The sequence below is a fragment of the Pecten maximus genome, chromosome 3 (assembly GCF_902652985.1).
Source record: "Pecten maximus chromosome 3, xPecMax1.1, whole genome shotgun sequence".
Classification (NCBI taxonomy): domain Eukaryota; kingdom Metazoa; phylum Mollusca; class Bivalvia; order Pectinida; family Pectinidae; genus Pecten; species Pecten maximus.
In genome coordinates, this window is record NC_047017.1 from 28,204,837 (window position 1) to 28,227,077 (window position 22,241).

The following is a 22,241-nucleotide window of genomic DNA, read 5'->3' on the forward strand; positions in this document are numbered from 1 at the left end:
TTCCCAGATCATATCAGACATCGTTTTCTTTGACCTAATAATTGATTCACAATGTCTTTTACTAGCTTTCTGTTCTGAACAAAAGTTATTTATCAACAAGAATGAAGTCTTTTACTTTATCTTCATATAAAGATGGCAAGTTATTATTTGTATGTGTGTTTAGTTTTGGGTGCTCTTTGCACTAACATGTCATCTGTAGGAATAGACAAAATGTGGCGAAAACTTGTCTTCCAGTTACTTAATTTGCTGAAGAAAATTGAACACATAGAGTAGCAAAACATTTCACATGAATTATTACTTTTGAACACCATTTTGACACTCGGTCAAAGATTTATTTCCTTGAAAAAATGTAGGGTGCCCTTATTAGGTCAAATACGGTATTTCAGTGTAATTTGGCGAAAATAGTTTCCTTGCCAATCTAGGATATATTACAAATATTACATACATTGAGAAATGACCTACATGCATGTGACATTATACATTTGTATTTATGTTTATGGATATGAATGGTATCTCACATGCATTACCATAAACCCTTAAAATTGATATGATATGACAACTTAGTGTAGTTTAGGACATACTGTACTGGCAAATATATACCATACTCACTGATGAATGTATGTATTGAAGTACATGAATTAAAATAGTAATGCATTTTAGAGCAATAAAAGCTGATTAATAGTACCGAAGTCTGGCGTTGTTACACTAGAACTTATAATTATACCCAGTCGAGGTGTTAGCTGAAGGCTGGGTATGTATATTCTTACTCTACCTCAGGTCACCAGACAAGTACTTATCATTTTGTTCATGAAAAAAGATCCATTTATGGTTATCACAGAAGAAGAATATCAAAATTGTCGTCAGTAAATTAACTATTTTTGGAACGCTTTTACGTCACCAATTATCTCTTTTTGATGTCGGTTCCTGAGATGGTTCACAGACTGATCAAACTATAGCAAAAGTGTACTCATTTTGGTTACATGTAACAGTAATTCTGCATTTGGGCGTGTGTACAAGAAGTTAAATTACAATGTCCATGTCAAGTCACTGTGGCTCGACCATAGATTTCCTTTGGTCCAACTACAGCATCTAGACTTCACTTGCACATTTGTCACCATTTGGAAGCACATCAGTGTTTGGTCGTTGTTTATACAAATATACCGGGTATATACATTAGTTGAAAAAGTCTGACTATAGTAAATAGTTGATGCTCAAAGAAGACCCGATGCTGATCTATGAAAAGTTCTTGATTTTCAGTCTTGAATTTCGGTGTTATGCTTCCAAAAGTCTTGGAATTTGGACTTGAAAAGTCATTGAATTGATGTCTTTTGAGTTAAAATAAAATACAAAAGATAATTATTTTACTTACATATTCACAAAATCTGCATAATCAATGTTGTGATTATGAGGTATATTCATTCTCTTTTTTTTTAGTGATTGTCACAGTTGATGTGTATTTAATTGTACTATGATATTGTTATGCAATAGAATGTGTTGAACTTTTTACTGTGTTATATAACTGACTTAATTTCAACAAAAGTTGATCACTTTCCCAACTAAGCTAAAAGTCTTAAAAAATTCCTTGAATTTAATGACATGAAAGTCCAGGAAAAATCTTGAAAAAGGATTCAAATTTTCTATAAACCATAAAGTTGCAATATATACTTCTGGTTCAGATACATCAAGTTTCTAACTAACCAATCTTTTCAGTATTAAATATATCTTTCAATGTATTTTTTTCACCAGGTAGTAAATTATGCAACTTTTGATCATATATAATATTGCAGAGGTTATTGTTCCAGCAATTTTTGCTGTTGTTAGTAACAGCCTTTGATTATTAGAGTTGAAGTGATCACTATTTTGCAAATCTTGATTTTCCCATCTTTTTTGTAAATGCAAAATGGCAGAATACAGACTGACCAGTAACAAACTGTCTCTGATGATTATATATATATAGTTCATATCCATACAATTATAAATTTGGTGTACCTAACACTCCATTTTACAACCATTTTAGCCTTGGTTACTTTGTTTACCATAAATCTTGTTATTCCCTTTCAGTTGATGGCATCAGGATGTAAAAATAGGATGAAAATGTTTTTGTTTCAGTATCCAGATCAGGTTGTTTTCAGTCTCTTGATTAGGTCTTTACAGTATTGATCCAGATCAGGTTGTTTTCAGTATCCTGATCAGGTCATTTTCAGTCTCCTGATCAGGTCGTTACAGTAAATTAAAGATGTCCGAGGTTTTTGGTTTCTGTTGCACGATATCACATAAAACTAATGAAAAATATAAGAATAATCCACTCCAAGACTGAATTTAATGTAGTTTTATTTAACAGTATGAGCTATTGTGAGGAGATTAGTGTAAATTAAAAAAAAGGTAAGATAGGCTTCATATTATCAATGTTTATAAGGACTTTTTTTAATAAATGAAGTTGCATGTGTTGAGACTTGTTTGGAAACTAATAACCAGTAGCTGAGTTAATGCCCAATTTAAACCAATAACCAGTAGCTGAGTTAATGCCCAATTTAAACCAATAACCAGGAGCTGAGTTAATGCCTGATTTAAACCAATAACCAGTAGCTGAGTTAATGCCTGATTTAAACCAATAACCAGTAGCTGAGTTAATGCCTGATTTAAACCAATAACCAGTAGCTGAGTTAATGCCCAATTTAAACCAATAACCAGTAGCTGAGTTAATGCCTGATTTAAACCAATAACCAGGAGCTGAATTAATGCCCAATTTAAACCAATAACCAGGAGCTGAGTTAATGCCTGATTTAAACCAATAACCAGGAGCTGAGTTAATGCCTGATTTAAACCAATGACCAGGAACTGAATTAATGCCCAATTTAAACCAATAACCAGGAGCTGAGTTAATGCCTGATTTAAACCAATTACCAGGAACTGAATTAATGCCCAATTTAAACCAATAACCAGGAGCTGAGTTAATGCCTGATTTAAACCAATAACCAGGAGCTGAATTAATGCCCAATTTAAACCAATAACCAGGAGCTGAGTTAATGCCTGATTTAAACCAATAACCAGGAGCTGAATTAATGCCTGATTTAAACCAATAACCAGGAGCTGAATTGATGTCTGTTTTAATGCTCCCAGTATTAATCATTACTGCATGCTGATAAAGTATTTCTTAATCATACTGTATTAAATTGTTATATATTGCACATGATGTGACATAACACACTAGTGCTAAAAAATATTTGAAGTAAAGTAAAATATGTACCTATACAGTATGAGTTTCCATTGAATCCTCTCTATCTTTTTGAAACACTGAGAGCGGTGCTATCATCCATTTTCATCCACTGCATTGAAATCTGTAAATTTGTCTGCTAGATATATGAAGTAAAGATAAAAGAAGTACCAGGTAGTTGTATTTGCTGCATACATTATTGTTAATTATAATCAGATAGGGTATACCCATTTGATAATAGTTTTGTAAACAAACATGCAGGTTACCAAATGGACCTTCTATTTTTAAGGGTGATGATCATATAATTGAAGATATTAGAATGATGTCAATGTCTTCTGGTTTGCTTCTTTTTCATTTCTTTGCAGATTATTTTTCCATCTCCAAAAATGAAAAAAAAATACCTGTAGAAAATTTTTTGTTTGCAAATTATTTTTTAGAAAAGTAGTAAATATTCTCAATATCAAAGACTGCCAATGTGTGTCCTCTTTGTCCTGTAATTTGAAATATTTGTCTTGCTATAACACTATTAAACGGCTTTAAGTAGACCTTTGAATTTAAAATAAAATTCTGAAGATCAAAACATGTCAACTATATGTGCTGTCAAAACTCTTATTATAATCATAGATATGAAACCTAGCAATGGGTAGAGTAATGTAGGTGGTATTCCTATTATTGACTAATTATTAAAGAGTGAAATCTTGTTAGGGATACTACACACCCTCAACTTAGTCAAGGGCCTACTGAACGTCCTTCCTGCTATTATACAATAATACAATATGACATGCAGATAAAGACATTAAAGATATTTCTGCTTGATTGTTGTTCTGATCTGTTGTATTTCTGCTTGATCATTGTCCTGATCTGTTGTATTTCTGCTTGATTGTTCTGATTTGTTGTATTTGTTTTACTGGTTCCCTCCTTAGTTCTCTACTCTCCAACTGGACTGTTCTCTGCTCAGAAGACAGTAGTGGATACCAAGTGGATTCTCATTGGTTAATTTCTATATCCAATGACGTATTCATTGCTAATTTTAGACACGGAAAACCCCAATGCACACGAAGGGATAGATTTCGGAATAAAGATTAAATGTACTTTTTGGCTGCTGAACAAATCAAGAGGATATTAAGTTTGGCTTAATTAAATGCCTTCAGGCAAACCGTGTCTAATGTGCATAAGATGATGGCAGCTATATTGACCCTTTTTGCTACTTATCCTCTTTGTAGAGCATGCAAGGGAGATAACTGAAGAGGGTGCCAGTAAACTGTATTGTTTTGATCGGTTGTAATTTTGGTGTCTGGATATATTACTGCATGATATATATATCCTGCCATTTTCAGGCAATGTATACCTGCCTTTAACCTGAAAGCATGGACACCTCACAGTCAGCAGGGATGTCTGAAGAAGATAGGTAAAACTAATTATCTATATCATATTAATATAGCAAATATATGCTTATTGATCTGCCCAGTGCCTAGAAAGCTTACAATTATAGCAAATTGTTAACATTGTATATATCTGTTGCAGCTTATTTTTAGACAGTTATCCAGTGAATTTGTTTTATTTTTCAATGTATACCACTAGTGTAATATACGCTGGAGTGTTTTTCAAAGGCTGATCATGAGCCAGCATAAAACAATTTTCATGTCAAAATATGAACGTTACACCTCATAAAGTTAAACCACTGTTGATTTTGCCTTCCACAATTTGACATTAAAACCAGTCAAGATGCAAGTTTTCTGAGATATGTGAAAAAGCATTTTGAATTTGGTGTCATTTCATGAGATTAAAATAATCTTATCTTTTTAGGTCACCTGAGACAAAGTCTCAAGTGACCTATTCTAATCCCCTTTTTTCCGTCGTCGTCCGTCCGTAAACAATTTACATTTTTGACTTCTTCTCCAAAACCCCTAAACCAAATTCAATGAAATTTGGCTGGAAGCTTCTATGGCTAAATATAAAGGTCAACCAAAATTGTGAATTATATGGTCCCCACCCCCTAGGGGCCTGAGGGGCGGGGCTAAAATGGGTCAAATTGACTAAAACTTCAAAAATCTTCTTCTCTACTCTCAGATATGGTGGAATCAAACACTCTTCATAGATGGAAGGGTCTTAAGGTGCTTTACCAAAATTGTGAATTTCATGACCCAGGGGTCTCAAGTTTGCCCCTGGGGAGGGGGTAAAATTTAGTATAGTTTATATAGGGAAATCACATTTTGGACTCTAATTTGTTTGATTTCGATTTGAATTCATTCTAACTTGGTTAACATTATCAGCATGGGATGACAGTTTGATGGCATGCACATGTTGGCCCTGACTGACCCAAGGGGCTAATGGGCGGGGTTAAAAAGGGTCAAATTGACAGAAATTTCAAAAATCTTCTTCTCTTCTCTCAGATCTGATCGAATCAAATACTCTTCATAAATGGAAGGGTCTAAAGGTACTTTACCAAAATTGTGAATTTCATGACCCTTGGGTCTCACGTTTGCCCCTGGGGAGGGGGTAAAATTTACTATAGTTTATATAGGGAAATCACATTTTTGACTGATTTGTTTGATTTTGATTGGAATTCATTCTAACTTGGTTAACATTATCAGCATGGGATGAAAGTTTGATAATATGCATATGTTGGCACTGACTGACCCCTAGGGGCTGATAGGCGGGGCCAAAAAGGGTCAATTAAATTAACTGAAATATTTCTAATCTCAGGTGACCGTTAAGGCCCATGGGCCTCTTGTTAGGTCAAAGGTTAATTGAGTGCACAAATATTGAATGCCTAATTAGGAAGAAGGGGAGACATGTTTTTGTTCATAAAAACATTCCCAGGTTTTGAGACCAGTCTATTTTTAAGATGACCTCATTTTCAAGATTTTGTGTATGACAAAAAGAAATGTTTGCACTGTGACTGTATAGTGTCAGCTATTTGTATATACTAGTAGTCTTTATAGTTAGATGACTATTTGTATATACTAGTCTTTATAGTTAGATGACTGTCAAGGTCCATAGGCATTTTGATCCTATATGATTGTTGTCTTTCTAGTGGCCATATTTCTTAATAGATTTTAATAAAAACTGATGTTTGTTTTGAATGATAATGTGATCAGTCAAAGGTCAAGGTCACTTTTTTACAAAAAAGTAGAATTTGCACCATTATGTTCCCTTTCATCACATTAGGGGTCTCATTTCTGGAATCATTTTGGAAAAGCTTCACTGTTGAAATTAGAGGGGTTAGGGCGTAATAAGAAGGTGGTTTCTGATGTTTTATAAGTATAGCTTTTTAAAGAAATCTGTTGATATGATATTTTTAAAAGGCTGATCTTTGAAATAGAGTTTCATATGTGTAAAATTCTACCTTCTATTACTGTATTACTGTGAATCTGTGTTAGCTATGAAATTCTGTTGAGGACTGCTATAGCTATGAAATTCTGTTGGGGACTGCTATAGCTATGGAATTCTGTTTTGGGGACTGTTATAGCTATGGAATTCTGTTTTGGGGACTGTTATAGCTATGAAATTCTGTTGGGGACTGCTATAGCTATGAAATTCTGTTGGGGACTGCTATAGCTATGGAATTCTGTTTTGGGGACTGTTATAGCTATGAAATTCTGTTGGGGACTGCTATAGCTATGAAATTCTGTTGAGGACTGTTATAGCTATGAAATTCTGTTGGGGACTGCTATAGCTATGAAATTCTGTTGGGGACTGCTATAGCTATGAAATTCTGTTGGGGGACTACATATGTTATAGCTATGAAATTCTGTTGGGGACTGCTATAGCTATGGAATTCTGTTTTGGGGACTGTTATAGCTATGAAATTCTGTTGGGGACTGCTATAGCTATGAAATTCTGTTGGGGACTGTTATAGCTATGAAATTTTGTTGAGGACTGCTATAGCTATGAAATTCTGTTGAGGACTGTTATAGCTATGAAATTCTGTTGGGGACTGCTATAGCTATGGAATTCTGTTTTGGGGACTGCTATAGCTATGACATTCTGTTGGGGACTGCTATAGCTATGGAATTCTGTTTTGGGGACTGCTATAGCTATGAAATTCTGTTTTGGGGACTGCTATAGCTATGGAATTCTGTTTTGGGGACTGCTATAGCTATGAAATTCTGTTTTGGGGACTGCTATAGCTATGAAATTCTGTTGGGGGACTACATATGCTATAGCTATGAAATTCTGTTGGGGGACTACATATGCTATAGCTATGAAATTCTGTTGGGGACTGCTATAGCTATGAAATTCTGTTGGGACTGCTATAGCTATGAAATTCTGTTGGGGACTGCTATAGCTATGGAATTCTGTTGGGGACTGCTATAGCTATGAAATTCTGTTGGGGGACTACATATGCTATAGCTATGAAATTCTGTTGGGGGACTACATATGCTATAGCTATGAAATTCTGTTGGGGACTGCGATAGCTATGGAATTCTGTTGGACTGCTATAGCTATGGAATTCTGTTGGACTGCTATATATAGCTCTGGAATTCTGTTGGACTGCTATATATAGCTCTGGAATTCTGTTGGGGACTTTGATAGCTATACATGGTTTCTATATTGGGGACTGCTATAGCTATGGAATTCTGTTGCAGACTGCTATAGCTTTGGAATTCTGTTGCGGACTGCTATAGCTATGGTATTCTGTTCGGATTGCGTGTGCTATAGCTATGAAATTCTGTTGAGGACTGCGTGTGCTATAGCTATGGAATTCTGTTGGCGATTGCTATATCTATGGTATTCTATATTGGGAACTGATAGCTATATGGTAGTCTATATTCGGGACTATGATGGCTATGGTAGTCAATATTGGGGACTGTGATAGCTATGGTAGTCTATATTGGGGACTGTGATAGCTATGGTAGTCTATATTGGGGACTATGATGGCTATGGTAGTCTATATTGGGGACTGTGATAGCTATGGTAGTCTATATTGGGGACTGTGATAGCTATGGTAGTCTATATTGGGGACTATGATGGCTATGGTAGTCTATATTGGGGACTATGATGGCTATGGTAGTCTATATTGGGGACTATGATGGCTATGGTAGTCTATATTGGGGACTGTGATGGCTATGGTAGTCTATATTGGGGACTGTGATAGCTATATGGTAGTCTATATTGGGGACTATGATAGCTATGGTAGTCTATATTGGGGACTGTGATAGCTATGGTAGTCTATATTGGGGACTGTGATATCTATGGTAGTCTATATTGGGGACTGTGATAGCTATATGGTAGTCTATATTGGGGACTGTGATATCTATGGTAGTCTATATTGGGGACTGTGATAGCTATGGTAGTCTATATTGGGGACTGTGATATCTATGGTAGTCTATATTGGGGACTATGATAGCTATGGTAGTCTATATTGGGGACTATGATAGCTATGGTAGTCTATATTGGGGACTATGATGGCTATGGTAGTCAATATTGGGGACTATGATAGCTATGGTAGTCTATATTGGGGACTATGATGGCTATGGTAGTCTATATTGGGGACTATGATGGCTATGGTAGTCTATATTGGGGACTGTGATAGCTATGGTAGTCTATATTGGGGACTATGATGGCTATGGTAGTCTATATTGGGGACTATGATGGCTATGGTAGTCTATATTGGGGACTATGATGGCTATGGTAGTCTATATTGGGGACTGTGATAGCTATGGTAGTCTATAATGGGGACTGAGATGGCTATGGTAGTCTATATTGGGGACTGTGATATCTATGGTAGTCTATATTGGGGACTGTGATAGCTATATGGTAGTCTATATTGGGGACTGTGATGGCTATGGTAGTCTATATTGGGGACTGTGATAGCTATATGGTAGTCTATATTGGGGACTATGATAGCTATGGTAGTCTATATTGGGGACTATGATGGCTATGGTAGTCTATATTGGGGACTATGATGGCTATGGTAGTCAATATTGGGGAGTGTGATAGCTATATATATATGGTAGTCAATATTGGGGACTGTGATAGCTATATATATATGGTAGTCTATATTGGGGACTGTGATAGCTATATATATATGGTAGTCAATATTGGGGACTGTGATAGCTATATATATATGGTAGTCAATATTGGGGAGTGTGATAGCTATATATATATGGTAGTCAATATTGGGGACTGTGATAGCTATATATATATGGTAGTCAATATTGGGGACTGTGATAGCTATATATATATGGTAGTCAATATTGGGGACTGTGATGGCTATGGTAGTCTATATTGGGGACTGTGATAGCTATGTATATCGGGGTTGTTGGTGTGGGTTGCTACTAAAAAATACATAAGAATTAGATAGCAAGATTGGTTTATGCTTTGTATGCTATGCTTTTATATGGTACTGAAGTTTAAGAGGAATACAATTGATCATAGAACACTGAAAAATCCAAACCAATCGAGAACTTTAGTCTTATGATGAAACCAATATACATATTTGACAATACACTAACAAACTTGCAGCTATATGTTAACATAGTAATTCTGTGGTCTTTGTGAGCTTTAGGACCTTTGTGTGTAGTACGCATTCAGAGACCACTTGACTTGGGTGTAGACAATAGACACAGTGGTTAAACTCGGAACTACGATCAATGGTAGATCCCACAGCAGCAAACTTTCTTCTTCAACCCAGTCATGTGCAGACTGAATACATTTACATTTTGTTTTTATGTTCATTTCCCAGAATATTATTGATATTGACGTACAGGAATTCACTGCCATGTTACAGGGTTAGACTAATCTTCTGTGGTCATTTGCAGCTACAAATACATTCATGATCGATTGCCATCCTATTTTTGCAATTTACACATAAAAAATTGCACATGCTATATATTTCCTTAGCAATAATAGAATATTCATTGGCATTTTGCAAATGACCTTAAGGAGAGTTTCTTGGTGAAACCAAACAACTCCAATGATATCTCTTCAATGTACACATACACTGATGACCGTACTTCCCGTGGAAAAATCCCGAATATTTTTAATGGAATGCTGATGATGTTTTACCATTCCTTTGTCCGTTTTGAATATGTTATATTCTTATCAGTATGGTTATGGATCTTTTACAAATGACATTGGAGATCAGTGTTACATTATTGTACATTGATGAGCAATGTGATATTGATGTTTGAGCCTTCATGAATGACACAATGAGTGAAATGTTTCATTTGTGTATACTGTAACATATTATGTATACTCCATAAACATAAATTATTCAAAAGGTGACATCATACCCCAGTACAGAGCCTGCCTGGCTCCTGGATCAATACATAGTTCTGTATAGTACAAAATCAATAGCCAGCATCTGGTTGTGTGGAGAGCATTATAATATGTGACTAGCTTGCTGCAAGCTCAGGGATGGTAGAATCTGGGTCCAGACCATTCACAGTACAGGTGACACATCATCCCCCAGCTTTTTCTTACCTGCCCTAAATAAACTGCAGTGGCAAAACTTCTCATTTCTAATGAAAAGGGAAATTTTCCCAAGCACTTTTGTTGGTTGTAAGACAGTATATGACAATAATTGGCGATATTTATTGACGTTGTCACTACTTGCTACCCCTTGGTAAGCATGAGTTTGGGATGTCCTGTATTCTTGTGGACTGCTTCTGCCATGGTGGCTATCGTGTGGATCCTTAGGACGTAGAGGCGATATTGGAGTAAACCCTACCTCGCGTCATGGAGACAGAAACTGTTAAGGCCTACCGAATGTAAGTCTCCATAGATCTCTACCTCTGTTTTTCTAAAGTGTGGGTCAGGATGTGTCGTCTTTAGAAGGTTATCCAACCAGTCTCCTCAGCCTATGCTGAATCATGCATAATCAGTGATGTCGTAATTTGTTGCTATACACTCCTGTATTAGACATGATTGTGGCGATTATTTTTTCTGAGAGATTTGTTAGATATGGCTATCGTGCACTACCTGCATAGGTGTATAATACATTGTGATTTTGACGGGCAACATTAATCATATTTTGTACATAAATAGGACATAAACATTCATGATGTGGGTTGTGCTTGCACGAGTAGGTAAAATATGACGATAGTATAACGTCTTGTGATGATACGATTCATGAAAATCATACTTTTTATTCATCTTTTGAAACTTGTCTTTATGTGTATTCTGTTGTGTTGTGTGTATACATTAATGAGAATGTTCATCAAGCGTATACAGTATATATACATGGCTTACCTGCCTGGCTGGTAAGGTGTTTTATATTCTCCCTGAGGTATGACCAGTAGTTGAGTCACCACCATGGTATACATATAGGACTCTGGTTTAGGTTGCTGCAGCCTATATTGAAGCACAGACTTTTATTTGTTCAGGTAAATTATAATCGACAATAAGATGTAAATATCAACCTTATGGCGTTGTCATAGAAGTGTATAATCAACCAATCAGATTCATCCACTTCCTCCTCACCTGATGCAACTACGCGAGTAATCACAATAAACCATTTTATCCGACAGCCTGAAAGGAACTTAACTCATAAAAGGAAATTACATTGACTTCACCATTTCTTTATAAATCATCATAATTTATATCAGGAAAATTCTTGTCTGTAGGGATATATATAGTGTAAAGAGGATTAATAGTCCCCAAGCACTGTTCATTTAAGCTGAGTATATATAGGGAAATCGGGGGGGACATTAGCTTTGCTTGGTTGTGGGGAATTAGCTCCCCTGATTCCAAGTCTGGTTCTGGTATATAGGAGCTCCTTCATGTCATTAAGGAATAAAGTGTACAGTCACTTCATGTTCTTACAGTTATTGCTTAAAAGTTGGTTCTCTATCACAGATTGTCACATACATTTATGTATATATTAACTCTCTCTCTCTCCCCAAAAATTAAACATATGGTATTTCATTGGTTAATAAAGTAATTTTAGCTATTTAAGGCAGGGCTACATATTCATATTACTGGTAGTACCTTGTTAAATCATTGCTTCCTAATTTAATCTGCCTATATACATGTTAGGTTAGGACCTTTGTTGACACACCTTGTGTCCTGTATATTGTTTGCCTGGAGACATGCCAGGTTAGGACCTGTGTTGACATACATTTCGTCCTATATTTAGTCTGTCTACATACATGTCAAGTTAGGACTTATGTTGACATACGTTGTGTCCTATATTTAGTCTGCTTGGAGACATGTCAGGTTAGGACCTGTGTTGACGTACATTTCGTCCTATATTTAGTCTGTCTACATACATGTCAAGTTAGGACCTATGTTGACATACGTTGTGTCCTATATTTAGTCTGCTTGGAGACATGTCAGGTTAGGACCTTTGTTGACATACATTGTGTCCTATATTTAGTCTACTTGGAGACATGTCAGGTTAGGACCTGTGTTGACATACATTGTGTCCTATATTTAGTCTGCTTGGAGACATGTCAGGTTAGGACCTGTGTTGACATATACCGGTATTTGTTGAAGCAATTAAGCCACATTCATTGCATTAATTGAAGGATTCAAAGTTGTCATTAGGTAAAAACTAGCCAATGGCTTAAATTACCTTTTAAAAGTTTCTGATCTGTCTGCACTTTTTAAAGCCCTAAGCCCTTTATCTTGCACTGCAGATTTGTCACTGTCTAGAACTACATATATCCTGAATTATACTGGATAAAAAGAAATACTTGAGTCCCATATTTAATATTATTGTAACATTATGATATATGCATTATTATGCTGTGTTAAATAGTTGGTAGGATTATTCCTGTTTTTGGCCAGACTGTCTAGATCTGCTGCTAGATTTATTTCGGTCAAAAAGGACTAGTGTTAATTTTCTACTTGGCACTTTTCCGGAAATAAATTATACTTTTCAATGAACAAAATTATGGTCACATTTGTATTGCCTTTGTGAATATTATCAAATAAAATTTGAATTCTGTTTTAAATTTAATGGCAATTATGGAAGAAATGTGTAAATATTGTAAGAATATACTGTACACAAAAATAAGTTAAATAACCCAGAAATCTTCCAAGTTTTGGATTTGATATTCGTCCAATGTATTATTTAATTATTTCTCCTTGTAACATGATCTCATAGCTATACAATATGATTTATCACAGGTTTCCTCTTTCAAATATCCTTTACAACATATTTGGCAAGATATAATGGTACATGTACAGTCCTAGCTGAGGTATTGTGCAGGTGTTGACTTCTGATTCTCAAGTTCTGCGAAGGTCAATCTAGCTCTATGCCAAATCTTATAGATTTAATATAAAAGGTGTTAGACTTCAAACCAGTGTGTGTTACAATAATATATACTCGTGGTAAATACACTAATTCCCTCTGTACACAGCATTAGGTTATACTGCAAGGAAAGTGTGGCTAGCTAGTGAGTGTGAAGTGGTGGGACCACAGTGTAATTCCTCCATTGCCCCCTATATAGCTAGGTATGAATACTTACTTAGTGTCACTGATATGTCCTAGAAAGACAAAACACCTGTATGGTGCAGTTTTAATTTTCCTCTCTCTCTCTCTCTCTCTCTCTCTCTCTTTTTTTTTTCTTTACTGAATCTTTCTCTTAATTTGTATTGAAATGTATAATGCATGTATCTTGAATGTCTTAGCTTGTGCAACCTTCAACTCCTCATACTCCCCAAAGTAATATTGATAGTGTAACGACGTTATTGTTGACTAATACAATGTAAAAACTCGTACAATGAAGCAAGTGCTCTCTGTCTATAGTGATTTATATAAAGTTGGTAAAATAGAGTTTAATTGAAAAAAAAATATGATAAGATAGTCAAGAGTGTGAAGAAAACCAGATGTAAATACAAATGATTGCGAGTTTTGTTTGAATGCTGTAAGCTTTGCTATCTTGGTATATATCATCATCTTCTGGACTATTAGCTAGAGGTTTCTATACACTTTGTATCTGGATAATATAATACACTTTTTAAGAATTTTGTTTGTTTGTTTGTAATTATATAATGTTATGTCAGAAGAAGAAACTGTTTATTGGAAGTGTAAGAAAACATTTGCAACAAATAAATAAGCTTTGTAGTGGAAGAAAGATTTTTAGCTCACCTGCCCGAAGGGCAAGTGAGCTTATGCCATGGTGCGGCGTCCGTCGTCCGTCCGTCCGGCGTCAACTTTTTCATTTAAACAACTTCTTCTCAATAACCAAGAGGCCCAGGAACTTCATATTGGGCCTGTAGCATACTGGGGTGAAGGGCTTCCAAGTTTGTTCAAATAATTAACCTTGACCTTCATTCAAGGTCACATGGGTCAAATAGGCTATAATCTTCAAACGACTTCTTCTCAATAACCAAGAGGCCCAGGGACTTGATATTGGGCCTGTAGCATGCTGGGGTGAAGGGCAACAAAGTTTGTTCAAATAAATGACCTTGACCTTCATTCAAGGTCGAATGTGTCAAATAGGCTATACTCTTCAAACGACTTCTTCTCAATAACCAAGAAGCCCAGGGACTTGATATTAGACCTGTAGCATGCTGGGGTGAAGGGCTACAAAGTTTGTTCAAATAAATGACGTTGACCTTCATTCAAGGTCACATGGGTCAAATAGGCTATACTCTCCAGACGACTTCTTCTCAATAACCAAGAGGCCAAGGGACTTGATATTGGGTCTGTAGCATGCTAGGGTAAAGGGCTACAAAGTTTGTTCAAATAAATGACCTTGACCTTCATTCAAGGTCACATGGGTCAAATAGGCTATATTCTTCAAACAACTTCTTCTCAATAACCAAGAGGCCCAGGGACTTTGTATTGGGTCTGTAGCATGCTTGGGTGAAGGGCTACCAAGTTTGTTCAAATAAATGACCTTGACCTTCATTCAAGGTCATATTGGTCAAATAGGCTATATTCTTCAAATGACTTCTTCTTAATAACCAAAAGGCCCAGGGACTTAATATTGGGCCTGTAGCATGCTGGGGTGAAGGGCTACAAAGTTTGTTCAAATTAATGACCCTTGACCTACATTTAAGGTCAGAGGGGTGAAATCGGCTTAAATCTGTAAACAATAATTTTGCGATAGCCAAGAGCCTCCTAGACCAGATATTAGGCCAATAAGATGCTAGAATGAAGGACTAGAAAATTTATTAATATGAATAAACCTAGCTTACTATGATAATCAGCATAGTATCTGTAGAAATGACCTCAATCAACTTCAAAGTTGCTGTAGAGCCAGGTGAGCGATACAGGCCCATTGGGCCTCTTGTTTAATGAGGACAATAGTTAACTTAGTTTAAAAGGAGAGGATTCAAATCCAAATTTGAGCTGATAAGTTTAGAAATAATGCTGCCATGTAATTCCCTTTTATTGTATACAAGATTTTACAAAGTAGTAAATATGAATCGTTTGTGGAAAGTAAGTTTTGCCATGACATATCCTAAGATGGTTAGGAAATCCCATATTGGAACTCCTTATGAATTCCGCAGATAAGTAAAATAGGTTTAGAACTCCGTGTTTTTGATTCAAGGTGCGTGGTTCAACAATTCCTAGCTGCGACAGCAAACTGTATGTTGTTAGTGAGGTAGTCATCAGCTACTACAAGGAGACCCTTCTCAAAATAATCCTGGCTGTTCACAGGGTGATTAACCCAACAAACAAAAGTATGTTTGAAGGTGACAACTAATGTTGTTGTCTCCCCTACAGAACCAGGAATATTTCCTGTAGAGTGGACATCAGAGAATTGATAAGTAGGTTTGATGCATTCTCTTCAAATATTCATGACTGTACGTCAAGAACAAACTATTGATTCATACAAATGAATGCTGCGGTATCACAGACAATCTATCTGTTTGGGTTTTTAGATAAACCCACTACAATACGTAGTTGATGTTTGTCATGTATCCCGATCAATGAGTAACCCTACTTAGAGATATAACTCTCCTGGAAGTAGGTAGCTATAAGCTAGCACATTTTCTACAACGCAAAATGGGCAGTCAATTTAGAAATAATGTCAACCCTGGTTTTACATGAAAATTTTAGCCTGATTTTCTTTTGAATTTTTCTATATTAATTTTATCATATTGATATATTTAGGTCAGATTACAATATATTTTATAATAGAATGTATAGTTGGACGGATGTTGAGTGAACATTCCACAAGTGACAGTCATTGTTGCATCTCATGTACAATATACTTAGACATAAGTCTCATTAATATGGAAATATACCATTAAAGTATTATGTGTAAACATGCTTTATCTACTAATATGACTTGTCAAGACTGATGAGTGATATACTGGCTGAATATTGACTGTGAACTGCCATCTTTTTCTATACATAGATCTAGTTGCATGTATGACAGGAGGGTGTGATCACTTTTTATATCTATGAAGTTTAATTACAGATAAATCAGAATTGTTTAACAGCAAAAATCTTCAATGTAAAATTTGATTGGTAATGGCTGCTGTGATATTGATACGCTTCAATACCATCAAGATGTTTGATGAGGAGGTTTTATTGATCTGTGACGTAATTAATAGATCAGCCCTACTCATGCTGCCCTTTATAGAATATCAACTTTGTCAGGAATGTTCCAAACCATACATGCTATTTAAGTGTTATTACTGATTGATTATATACCTGGCTGTAGACGTAGAGGAGGGAGGCAGAAGTACATGGTCACTAATCAATATTTCCTATCCATTATCTTCTCTTTTATGGAATTCGAACGTCCAATCCAATGTTAATAACAAATTACCACCCATCTTTTGTATAATGGAGTGGGTCATGTGACCTGGCTGTTGTGAGGACACTTGCCCCTGTTGACCCTTTGTCTTCCTCTGTCCTCATATGACCCTGGCTGTTGTGAGGACACTTGCCCCTGTTGACCCTTTGTCTCCCTCTGTCCTCATATGACCCTGGCTGTTGTGAGGACACTTGCCCCTGTTGACCCTTTGTCTCCCTCTGTCCTCTTATGACCCTGGCTGTTGTGTGGACACTTGCCCCTGTTGACCCTTTGTCTCCCTCTGTCCTCTTATGACCCTGGCTGTTGTGAGGACACTTGCCCCTGTTGACCCTTTGTCTCCCTCTGTCCTCATATGACCCTGGCTGTTGTGAGGACACTTGCCCCTGTTGACCCTTTGTCTCCCTCTGTCCTCATATATATATGACCCTGGCTGTTTTGAGGACACTAATCCTGTTGAATGTATGCTCTAAACTACAATATACATACTCTATACCAGGTACATTGTTTCAGTTGATTGAGATTCACTGAATTATTATTTACATATAGGAAGAAATTTATCTGATTTTAATAATATGTCTAGAAGTTCCTTTGTGCTTGACCAATCTCTCTATTTCAATGTAAAACAGTAATGTATTCCTAATGTAATCGTACTTTCCTGCTGTCTCTGTAACATAGTGTAGACCCTTACGTGCTTGCTAACAGAATGTGCTGCTATCCATGATTCCGTACAGCATGAATTATAATGTATTAAAGCCTAATTCTATCTAATTCCCCGTAGTCTGTCCCTGCTTGTTTTATATATGATTATTACTATAACTTTTTGTTAAAAGCCTGTTGTAAAGCTGGTGTCTCTCCAAAAAACTTAAAACGGGGATCTTTCATCAACGTCATCTTCAAAGAGGTCTTTTTTCTTTCTTTTTCCAGAAAAAAGATAGAAGAAATTGGCAAGATGACTGCCCTTTCCCAGGAGGAGATATTCTGTAATACCAAGACCATTATTCAGGGCCTTGACACACTGAAGAATGAGCACCATCAGATACTCAATGGGCTTCTTTCCTCCATGAAGACCATCAAACGGGAGAATGGAGATACCAATCTAATGGAGGAGAAGACAAACAGACTGAAGAAGTCACTGGAAACAATAGAACTGGGGCTTAGTGAAGCTCAGGTAAGTTGAGTCTTAAACAATAGAACTGGGGCTTAGTGAAGCTCAGATAAGTTGATTCTCAAACAATAGAACTGGGGCTTAGTGAAGCTCAGGTAAGTTGATTCTCAAACAATAGAACTGGGGCTTAGTGTAGCTAAGGTTAGTCGAGTCTCAAACAATAGAACTGGGGTTTAAATTTAGTGAAGCTCAGGTAAGTTGAGTCAAACAGCAATAAGATCCAAGTCTCTAAGGTTTATTAAATTGATAAAAATCTTGGAAATTTAAATATAATCTAATAACAGATGATCGTGTCTGTTTTGTAAAGATAACATGTACACTACATTGAAATAACACTCTAGTAGTGTGATATTTACATATATCCCCAGAGACTGTAATGTATATGGATTATTTGTCATCGCAGACTGTTAAAGTAATATGCTAATTCCAACAAAGTGATTAGCCACCTCACAAGTCCAGTCAGACTTCCCTCACGTATAGGTGAAGTAATAAACTCTTTTACAAATCAACAGAAGGGTTTTCAATTCTGAAAAAAAGTACCAGGCCTTGTTAAGAATTCTCACAATAAAAAGTTTTGTAATGTTGATATACCTGGGGTATCAAGTATACAATTAATTCTTCTTTTGTCATAAAAGTCATAGCAATGTAATACCGATACATAATGTCTCTACAACTATCACAGAATAACAGCTATCATCATCTAAAGAATAAGATTTTATGTTCAGTTGGCAGATTGAACATGACCTTGATAGTCTTGTCTGCAATGTAGACCGATAGTTGCGTTGGTAAAGTCTTGGGGAGATATGACAATGTACTAGAACTTTTACCTTACATTAAGTGTACCAAGACAAAAAAAACTACAATTGTTTGGAGAACTCAGATAAATGGCGCATTATTGACCTCGGCTTAAAAAATCAATAATGGTGTGTAACAGGCTCGTTAACATCCGATGAATGACATCACTACACGTCCACTCGCATAGCCTGCCAAACAACATCACTACACGTCCACTCGCATAGCCTGCCAAACAACATCATTACTCGTCCACTGGCATAGCCTGCCAAACAACATCATTACTCGTCCACTGGCATAGCCTGCCAAACAACATCATTACTCGTCCGATCACATAGCCTGCCAAACAACATCATTACTCGTCCGATGACATAGCTTGTTAAACAACATCATTACTCGTCCGATCACATAGCTTGTTAAACAACATCACTACACGTCCGATCACATAGCCTGCCAAACAACATCACTACACATCCGATCACATAGCCTGCCAAACAACATCACTACACATCCACTCGCATAGCCTGTCAAACAACATCATTACACATCCGATCACATAGCCTGCCAAACAACATCACTACACATCCGATCACATAGCCAGTCAAACAACATCATCACGCGTCCACTCGCATAGCCTGCCAAACAACATCACTACACATCCGATCACATAGCCAGCCAAACAACATCATCACACGTCCGATCACATAGCCTGCCAAACACCATCACTACACATCCGATCACATAGCCTGTCAAACATCACTACACATCCGATCACATAGCCTGTCAAATATCACTACACATCCGATCACATAGCCTGCCAAACAACATCACTACACATCCGATCACATAGCCTGCCAAACAACATCACTACACATCCGATCACATAGCCTGCCAAACAACATCACTACACATCCGATCACATAGCCAACCAAACATCACTATACATCCGATCACATAGCCTTCCAAACATCACTACACATCCGATCACATAGCCTTCCAAACATCACTAGACATCCGATCACATAGCCAACCAAACATCACTACACATCCGATCACATAGCCTGCCAAACAACATCACTACACATCCGATCACATAGCCAGTCAAACAACATCATCACGCGTCCACTCGCATAGCCTGCCAAACAACATCACTACACATCCGATCACATAGCCAGCCAAACAACATCATCACACGTCCGATCACATAGCCTGCCAAACAACATCACTACACATCCGATCACATAGCCTGTCAAACATCACTACACATCCGATCACATAGCCTGCCAAACAACATCACTACACATCCGATCACATAGCCTGTCAAACATCACTACACATCCGATCACATAGCCTGTCAAACAACATCACAACATATCTGTAAACATCGATTACTGCACTGTCTGTAACCATAATTTAATCGTCAGACATTGCATCAATAAATGTTAGTCTGGTAAGAAGAATTAAAGAAGACAAACAATTTTCTGATTTCTTACAATTGTACTGTAAATAAAGTAAACATTTACAAGTTGATTGCCTGTAATTGATCATTGATACTAGTATTTATTAATCTCAGTGTAAACTAATTATTATATGCCCCGCCATTAAATTGGGGGGGGGGGGGGGGGGGGGGGGGGGGGCATATAGTGTTACCCATGTCTATCCTGTCGCGGTCGTGTCCCGTCCCGTCCCGATGCAATGTAACTAGCTGTCTCGGGAACTGCTAATGCCATTCTCACCTAACTGTTTCAGGGTGTCAAGTGGCAGCAAGGGCATTTATCTCTTACAGACATTTTCTAGTTTATATTCTGTTGGGTACATTGTAATTAGTGTGCTGCAGATTTAGACTTATATCCTCGTGACATGTTGTAGATAACATGCTTTGATGTGTGCTGTGATGAAATGGCACATCACACAAAATTTTGTCAGATCATTTTTTATCATTTTCAGTCTTTGTTAATCACAATACTATTACTGAAATGAAATTATTCTCTAAAATTCAAAAGAAATCACAAAGGAAACGACAAATAAAAAGTGAAAACATGTGCAATGCCACCAGATAAATACCTGCTCTACTTCTTTCATGTATATGATTAACCATATGATGTGGTAGTATAGAGCATGCCCCATTTGTAAAATATTTCTGTTGATAAAAATGTATTTCCTTTTCAGGTAATGATGGCACTTTCTAATCATTTACAACATGTGGAAGCAGAAAAACAAAAACTCCGAGCACAAGTAAGAAGGCTGTGCCAGGAAAACGCTTGGCTTAGAGACGAACTAGCAAACACTCAGCAAAAACTACAAATGAGTGAACAGAAAGTAGCCACAATAGAAGAGGAGAAGAAACATTTGGAATTCATGAATGAAATGAAAAAATATGATTCATCTGATCCCCAGCAAACTAGTGTGGTAAGTTTGTCCACAGTCTCATAATAGTTATAGATAGTTGTGTGTGCTTCACGACTTTACACATCAAAACCAAATCACATACTTTTTCCTGTTTTCCTTCGGTCATACTGTCTTTTATTGCAAGAACAGCTGCGTAAGATATTAATCATAAAGAGAAATTGTATATTCTATCTAAGTTTGGCCCTCTGATACTCTATGTAAATCATCTGTACAATAATAAACTTAGTCACAGGGAAGAAAATACCGAAAAAACGTTATACAGTATATACAATGAAAATTGCTCTATGAAGGAAAATCCCAAACAAACATTAAATGAAATGGAAGTCCTGTGGCTATAACCAGATATATAGCCAATGGTCAGATAAACCTACTCGAGGAGAAGACTTTGCTGCTATATTTGAATGGCTTTTTTGTTTGCCAGTCTTTACCACGCTCAGCTGGAGGGGTTGGCTCAGTGGTAAGTGTTTTGGCCGTGTGGTTTATACACACTGGGTAAATGTTGGGTAGATGGACTTCATTTAGATTTTGGTTACTATTCTACTAACACTGTGTGTTGCTGTTGAACTGCACCAAAAGAGAGATTTAGGCTTGGCTTTCACATATTTCTCAAGAGATAATGTTTTGTTTACTTAATCACTATGTATAAACATAATTATAGATGAACTGTTTTATTTTCATTAACAATATTTTGAAATTTGAAAAGTTCATGAAAAGTAATTGACTGACGAAAAATTGAAAATTGATCAGTTACACAACCAATTTGTATTAAATATAAATGTTTAATTTAATATATTTAAGTTATTTTCTGTTAATTTCTGCTTCTAAAACGCTACTCAGAAAGTGTTGTTTAGGTAGATTTACTCTGTGGATTTCTGGTAATGAAGAGAAAGAGAATATTATTGATATAAGATATACTCTAATTATTTGGTAGCATACCAAATTTTCAACACAATGAGGTTCTCCTGGCCAACTACTCACTGACCAACAA

The 22,241-nt window shown here is 36.5% G+C and overlaps 1 protein-coding gene across 3 annotated transcripts in view; it reads left to right on the forward strand.

Annotated features, from left to right (window-relative positions):
- The window catches only part of LOC117323800 (kinesin light chain-like), a 54,657-nt gene that overhangs the window by 2,308 nt on the left and 30,108 nt on the right, over positions 1-22,241 (forward strand). Inside the window, exons 2-5 of one of the 3 annotated variants that reach the window (XM_033879254.1) lie at positions 4,552-4,622; positions 17,812-18,055; positions 21,014-21,253; positions 21,675-21,710. In XM_033879254.1, coding sequence (XP_033735145.1) covers positions 4,582-4,622; positions 17,812-18,055; positions 21,014-21,253; positions 21,675-21,710 — 561 coding nt within the window. In that variant the 5' untranslated portion in view covers positions 4,552-4,581. Of the gene's footprint in view, positions 1-4,551; positions 4,623-10,808; positions 10,933-17,811; positions 18,056-21,013; positions 21,254-21,674; positions 21,711-22,241 lie in introns of those variants that run through there. The other 2 variants (XM_033879255.1, XM_033879256.1) reach the window with 2 other exon arrangements.